The sequence below is a fragment of the Arachis ipaensis genome, chromosome B10 (genome assembly GCF_000816755.2).
Source record: "Arachis ipaensis cultivar K30076 chromosome B10, Araip1.1, whole genome shotgun sequence".
Taxonomy (NCBI): domain Eukaryota; kingdom Viridiplantae; phylum Streptophyta; class Magnoliopsida; order Fabales; family Fabaceae; genus Arachis; species Arachis ipaensis.
In genome coordinates this window covers 135919885-135927659 of record NC_029794.2, presented here as the reverse complement: position 1 = coordinate 135927659, position 7775 = coordinate 135919885, and the positions used below count along the sequence as shown (strand labels likewise).

The window sequence follows — 7775 nt, the reverse complement described above, 5'->3', positions numbered from 1 at the left end:
CCATCCAAACGCATTTCAGATTTCTTTTCTTTCTTTTGCTTCGATAATTGAATTTAATTTATTCAGATTCGTATTCCCCAGAAATCAATTTGGATTGCGATTGGGATTGGGATTATTAGAGGGGGGAAAATTATTGATCGAACAAAACACGAGGGGGAATTGGGATTTCTTTGGAGAATGAGGGATCCTCCCTTTCGTGAATCGAATCGCGTTGAGGAGGTTTTCTGGGTGCCTTTTTGTGTTTCCTGAATACCGGTCAGCGTTTTGTTCCACTTTCTCGGGAAAAACAAATGAAACTGGAAGGAAGCTGTAATTGCTGCTTCTTCTTTCTTTCTTTTTCTCTTTTTTTTCCCGCATCCAAAAATATATTTTCCCGCATTATAAGTTATGATTTTTCGCGCATTTTACATAAGTTACAATGAACATATTGTTAGACACCATGACGTCTAAAAACTCACAAAGAACAAATATCCGTTGCAGATCATTACTCTTGAATAGAAATGCTCACATAATCAAATATTTATTCCTGGAAAATATTTTTAGAAAAATATGGTGAGTTTTATAACTCAGTGACTAGACAATACATATATAATCGATATAAGACCATATAAATATTATTATCAAGGAAAATTTAATTAGAAAGTAATAGTTGATAATAATAAGTGAATCAATAAGGGAATTCTCATAAATAAATCAAATCAAAATTCCATACTTGGGCGGTTCTACCTCTATGGATAGCCTTTGTCCTAACATAATAACAGATCTAACATGTGACCTACACGTTAGGCTAGCAACACCCCTGCTAGAGTCTGAGTTAGATGACTCTAAGTTAACGTCATAACCGCCGTTAACTACGGTTTCTAATACGAGCCTCCCAAACCAATTCAAAACATATAATTTCAAATACAACAAATCTTTGATATTTCTAATATATAAGATATCGAATCAAATCAAATCAGATAATTCTTTTTCATCAGAAATCTTTTTCAATCACACTTTTTCACTCAAAAAAATTTCAAATATATTTTACAATTTTAAAATAAGTGAGTACCAATAAATACCTTAATACTTAAAAAACAGATATTCAAGTAAAATTAAGAGTATATACCCATTTTGGTCCTCAAAGAATTTCAAACTGGACACTTTAGTCCCCAACTAAAATTAATTACTCGATTGGTCCCTAACAATTAATTCTGTCAGTCACTTAGGTCCTTTACTCTGTTAACTCTAACGGAGGACAAAATAGTCCCTGACAACTCTAACAAGAGACAAAATGATCCCTGACCCTTTTATTCGAAAACGATACTGTTCTTCCCCAATTTTTATCATATCTCGCATAACCCTAACATTCATACTCTCCTTCTTCACCTTCACAGTTTTCTTTTCCATCTTTTTCTTCCTCCTCTTTAGCTCCAAAGTTAAGCTATGGTATAATTGTCACACGTATCGCACCTACCTCAACATGTCATGGACCACACACTCTCTAAATCTTTGTGACTGGTACATCCACCTCCTCTGCACTTCACCCACCAAAAGCATCCACTTCCATGTCTTCGATAATATCACCTCCAACCCCGACACGTCCACGACATTCTCAAGACCAAGTTCCACAACTACTCCAAGGGACACCTTTCTCCACTCTCCGATAAGTAATATAGATTGTTGGACATTAGGACATCATGAGAAGATTCTCCTTCGACATCATATGCAAATTCTCATTTGAAATAGACACCGAGTGCTTCATTCCTTCTTTTCCAGAGCCCAAGTTGGCAGACAGCTTTGATCTCGCATCCAAACTATCAGTATAACGAGCAATATTGTCGTTGTCGCTCATATGAAAACTGAAGCGATTACTGAGCATTGGTTCGGAGAAGAAGCTGAAGCAAGCGATAAGAGTGGTGGACAATGTGATCATGGAGATGATAGGGTAGAGGAAGAGGGAGATGACAACGACGACGACGGGTCTTAACAAATCAGACTTGCTATCTAGATTCATGGGATTCATCGAAGACGATAACTAGTTGAGAGACATAGGCATTAATTTCCTGAATATGAATTGGTTGAGAACAAGTTGAGGATTTTTTTGTGAACATTAAATTTATAGAGTGTGCATTGTGTAGTTTGAAGTTACAGTGTTAGACTGCTAGTGTTATGTGAGATATGATGGAAATTGAGAGAGAACAGTGTCGTTTCCGAATAGAGGAGATTAGGGACCATTTTGTCCCATGTTAAAGTTGTCAGGGACTATTTTGTCCTCCGTTAGAGTTAACGGAGTAAAGGACCTAAGTGACTGACGGAATTAATTGTTAGGAACCAATCGAGTAATTAATTTTAGTTAGAGACTAAAGTGTCTAGTCTGAAATTCTTTGAGAACCAAAATGTGTATATACTCTAAAATTAAACATTTTGAAATAATGTAAAACTTTATCAAAAATATATATGATCTCATGTATATATATTTTCTAATAAAAGTGTATTTAATATTAATTATTATTGATAATAAATTAATAAATAATATATTAGTATCTTATACTTTTTCATGTCTCTGTCTAGATTCTAGACTCCAAAAAAGTTGGCTAACTAGTATATAAGAATTAAGAACTGCAAGTGTACATAATTATTGTTTGTCTAATCACACGTGCTTCTGTAATGTACGAGTCTCAACAGATTTCTAAGCAAGCCATGTGTTCCAAAAGTTGAGTTACTGAATTTTAACACAAGAAAAAACTCAGCACAACCACCAAAACGGTAGGGCACATAGAATAGACACAAACAATAAAGAACCTCTCTATTTGATTCTTCCACATTTATCATATCTCATCAAGTCAAAATATTTTATATGAAGATAATAATGTAATGTAATGTGTATGTCTTATTTAGCATTTTTAATTAAAAATAATAAAAACGAAAAATGTTTGGTAATAAATTAACAAAAAAACAGCCGAAATTTATATTTATTAATCGAAAAGTCTAGAGGGCCAGTAATTTTATTGAATTTTGATCAGTATGTAACCAGCAGAGAAATGTGAGTTATTAGATGAAATCTCACACCAATCTCACACCATTAAATCATCATTGATGACTACCAATAACAAAAATTGCTAGTCCCTAACATTGCTCTTTATTAATTGTTGCATTTATTTAAAGGGTTGCATTTGAACCTTGACACTTAATGGAATGGTCCTCATAACTCCACCACCACCTCTTTCTGTCTATCTCAAACACACAGATCTGGGTAGAATAACATGGACGCAGTGATGAGTTCCGTACTCCTGTTCCTGTTAACGGTAACCGTCGTCCATCTCTTTGGTCGTTCCCTTTCCACCAAACCATCAAAACACAAGCTTCCACCAGCACCCAAGGGCATCCCCATCTTCGGAAACCTCCTTCAGCTCGGCAATAAGCCACACCAAACTCTCGCCACTCTCGCCACCATCCACGGCCCAATCATGCGCCTCCAGCTAGGCCAAGTAACCACCGTCGTCATGTCCTCCGCCGAAACAGCCAAGTCAGCCCTCCAAATCCACGACCAGCACCTTTCGAACCGGAAGATGCCAGATGCAATGAAAGGCGCCGGCCACGACGCTTACAGCCTCCCGTTTATTCCGGTTTCGCCACGCTGGCGAGACTTGAGAAAGACATGCAACAACTTGATCTTCTCCAACAAGAACCTGGACGCCAGCCAAGAGCTGAGGCAAAGAAAGATAAGACAACTTTTGGCGGACGTTCAAGACAGCAGCTCCAGAGGCCAAGTAGTGGATATTGGTAGGCTCGCTTTCATGACCACAATCAACTTGTTGTCCAACACCTTCTACTCTCAGGACCTTGTTAGGTCGTCCGACGTGGCGGGGGAGTTCAAGCAGCTGGTGACCAACATAATGAAAGAGGTTGGGAGGCCCAACGTGGCGGATTGTTTTCCGCTGCTGAAGGCGGTGGACCCCCAGGGCATAAGGAGGAGGACGGGCAATTACTTTGGCAGGCTGCTGGAAATCTTTAAAGGGTTGGTTCGTGAGAGGTTGCGCCTCCGGAGTGACGGTGGTTACTGTCCCAGGAATGATGTATTGGATCTCATGCTCCACAATGACAATGCTCAAGACATGTATAAGGACAAGATTGAGCGTCTCTCGCTGGTATGCTATCTTCTAACAGTTGGATGAACACATTTTGTGATCAATTAGTTATCATTAGTATTTTTAACGGTGAAAACTCAGGGAAGTTACATGAAGTTGATACCTAATAGTAGTTAGATGAAAATTTAGTCAAATCAATCAAATTATCTAACTGTTCTGATGTATCAACTTCACGTGAAATCGATTGCATCTAAGTTTCCACCATTTTTAATGGCGTGAGATTATATCCATTGGTATGGAATTACACATTCTTTTCTTGATGGTTAAATCCTGGCTAAATTTTAATAAAAGTGCTGGTTTTGGAGTCTTTCTCATCCTCCGATTACCATTTTTCTTTTCAGAGATACACTTGTAATTGATTGCATTATTGTGTTAGTATAGGACTTGTTTCTGGCTGGAACAGACACAATAACATCTACAGTGGAATGGGCGATGGCAGAGTTACTGCACAATCCAAAGGTGATGTCAAAGGCGAAGTCAGAACTAGAGGAAATAGTTGGAAAAGGTAAGGTAGTGGAAGAATCAGACATGGCAAGACTGCCGTACTTGCAGGCAGTAATAAAAGAAACACTCCGAAAGCACCCGGCAGTTCCCCTGCTGCTCCCTCGCCAAGCAGAAATGGATGTTGAGATCCAGGGATACACGGTGCCAAAGGGGGCACAAGTTCTTGTTAACGTCTGGGCTATTGGAAGGGATCCAAACGTGTGGGAAAATCCGCATGTGTTCTCGCCTGAGCGCTTCTTAGGATCCCAGATCGACTTCAGAGGCCGCAATTTCGAGCTCACGCCGTTTGGTGCTGGAAGAAGGATATGCCCCGGTTTGCCGTTGGCCATGAGGATGTTGTTCTTGATGTTGGGTTTGTTTATCAACTGTTTTGATTGGAAGCTTGAAGCTGAGGATATGGACATGGATGAAAAGTTTGGTCTTACTTTGGAGAAGGCTCAACCTGTGCGTGTTATTCCCCTCCATATAGCTGCTTAGTTTGGCAACTCACTCTTTCTTTTCTTTATTTGTTTCTTTTTTTATCATTCAATGGGAAGTTGGGAACACTGCTAATGACAATGCAGTAATAAGAGAGTCAATCACGTGCATCTTCTGCTATGTTGTAGCCATTTTCTGTACTAAACTACTAATTAATCCATCCATCATCCTTTCATTTTCTGAGGTTATTCTATTCAACATGAAGTTGGGTAAATCAATGACTTGGTATATATATTTATATATGTAAAGCAACTTTATATCATTAACAAAATTATTTATTTCAAAGGATATATCATTAGTTTTACTTTACGAGTTATCCCTTTTAAATAATAAAATATTAATTAAATAAAAAAAATATAAATAACCAACTTTTGTTTAATTTATATTAATCAATTTAATGTTTAAATATATAATTTATGATTTAGAATTAAAAATGTAACACCATTGAGTAATCTTCTATGTACATTTTTTGTTTATGATCACGGCGCGTGACCATATATTTAATAAAAAGCGTGACCATATATTTTATGATTACTATTTTTTACTTTAGGTCACAATTTTTTAACTTAAATCTATTCTGGCATGATTATGTATCTATGGTCATGGTTTTTATCTATGTTGTAGTGCTTGTAATCAAAATAATATATTATAAGGCTGCATTTGGAAGAGAGATAGATACTGAGAGTAAATTAAGTTTATGTATTATATTTGATATAAAGTGTATCTTATATTTAGTATAAAATATACATAACTGAATTATATCTTAATATTCTATTTGATTCAAGGTAAATATGGCTATGGAATAATATCTACTAAAATTTTCTTAATTTTAAAAAAAAATATTAAAATTTTTAAAAATATAGACTAAAATTTTAGTTTTAGACTTGAAATTGTGATAGGTGGTAGGGTGGTAAAGATGCAGATTGAGAAGAACTTCTTGAGGATGATGAAGAGTTAAGGTTCACAATTAATGCCTGCTATTATTTTCTACCATTCTTCTTTATCTTCTTCTCCAAATAAATCTTTTTCAGTACTTGCAAATTAAACTACTATTTAGTTGAGCATGATCTTGAGGCATGATTGGTGTCAAAGAGGTGTATGCTCCATCAAACTTATGCATCTCCTTACAAATTACTCGTAGATGTCAACATTTAGTAAAACACAAAATTAACGTAATAGACTTTAATGCATCCAAAATAAATCCTAACATTACCAATAATTCAAGTTCTGGCGTAGTGCCACACGAAGAATTCATGGATAACTGTTGGTGAATTGCTTGCAACGACAGTGGTATTTAAGTCTATTCGACTCTAAAACTCTGTACTCCACATTTCATCGAATACTATAGTTCTTCACCGCCATTAGAACTACATCATAGTTCCTGAATCTATGGTCAACTTGAAATTCCACCCCACCATCCATATTGTAATCCTCCCAGTCATCGGCATTCAAAAGATCTTCCGGCTGCATTGTGTTCAAATTCAAAGTGAGATAATGACTAGGAACTTCTGATAATCGAGGAATGGCTAAAGAGGGAGGCAGGAGAAGCCGACCAACATCGCCGGTGGGAGTTTCCAGCACATACTCATAAGCGAAAGCAGTATCGCTAGACGACCCGGACCCAGCAACATAAGTTGAATCGCCCTCATTGTCGTACTCGTCAACACTATCATGAGGTTAGGCATAGTGGATCGGTGTGGTCTCCAATGGGACAACTTCAGGACTCAAAGAAGATGGCCACCACCAACAACCACGTCACAGACCGCAGTATACAACTCCATCATATGTTGTGGCATTAGGCGTGCATGTACGTTAAACATTATCCTCACATGCTAATCCCCATCAATCCAAAATGACCTATTGATAAATCCATCGTTCGAAAACACGTGCAAAAATATATATGCAACCTGCCCAACCTCCTTGGTACATATTTCCTCCATATTACTTAGTATGACTGTTTTTAGCGCATGTAAGGTATCAACGTGGTTGGTGCGCAACATGACAGTCTTATCAGACTCGAAAATTACTCCTTCATCGTCGTGTTTGACTATCTCATTGGGATAAACCACAACAAAAAAGAATTGATTATTCTCCATCTGAACAAAATGGAAAGAAGAAGAAGAAAAGATTGATATGTGAATTGTGAGAGATGGTTGAGGAATGAGCTTTATAAATAGAGTTATTCTCCAGTATATCTTGGGTGTAAAGACACCTAAATCATAATACACATATCACGGGTGCTGAGACCCAAATTATACCCTTGACTATATCTCGAATGCTGAGACTCCAATTAAGAAGTTGTATTTATCTCGGGTGCTGAGATCCTTTTCTTAGTTTCCATATATCTCGGGTGCTCAGTCTCCGATCTTTATGGTAACACAAATCCTTGGGGCACCCAAGATATGTCTCGGCGTTGCCCGGTCATAGCACGAGATCTCAGATGCCGAGACATGCTCAATTTTAATATGGCCCTCAGCATCCGGGATGTGTACGAGTACATATTTTTATAACAACTCTGTTAGGGAGACAATGAAAAATCTTAACAATGTGAACAATGTGCTTTGAATTTGGCCCAATATAAGGAAAAAAAACCCAAACAGTTATTTCAAAAAATTAACCATTTCATCTCTAATTTATCGAAGGAATTCAACTAAACACCCTCTT

At 37.2% G+C, this 7775-nt stretch overlaps 2 protein-coding genes across 2 annotated transcripts in view; one reads left to right on the top strand and one right to left on the bottom strand.

Moving 5' to 3' along the window:
- Positions 1-2005, bottom strand: part of LOC107621567 — a 4102-nt gene extending 2097 nt beyond the window's left edge. The window contains exon 1 of the mRNA XM_016323598.2: positions 1798-2005. Coding sequence (XP_016179084.2) covers positions 1798-2005 — 208 coding nt within the window. The remainder of the gene's footprint in view (positions 1-1797) is intronic.
- Positions 3166-5291, top strand: LOC107624270 (geraniol 8-hydroxylase-like). Its single transcript, XM_016326760.2, has 2 exons — positions 3166-4130; positions 4512-5291. The coding sequence occupies exons 1-2, from the start codon at positions 3246-3248 to the stop codon at positions 5109-5111; spliced, it is 1485 nt and encodes a 494-aa protein (XP_016182246.1). The 5' UTR covers positions 3166-3245; the 3' UTR covers positions 5112-5291.

What these genes read in the sequence shown, in the direction of transcription:
- LOC107624270 (XM_016326760.2), top strand. Translation starts at nt 3,246, where the DNA reads ATGGACGCAGTGATGAGTTCCGTACTCCTGTTCCTGTTAACGGTAACC. An exon ending in AGATTGAGCGTCTCTCGCTG is followed by an intron (nt 4,131 to 4,511) that starts GTATGCTATCTT and finishes GTGTTAGTATAG; the next exon opens with GACTTGTTTCTGGCTGGAAC.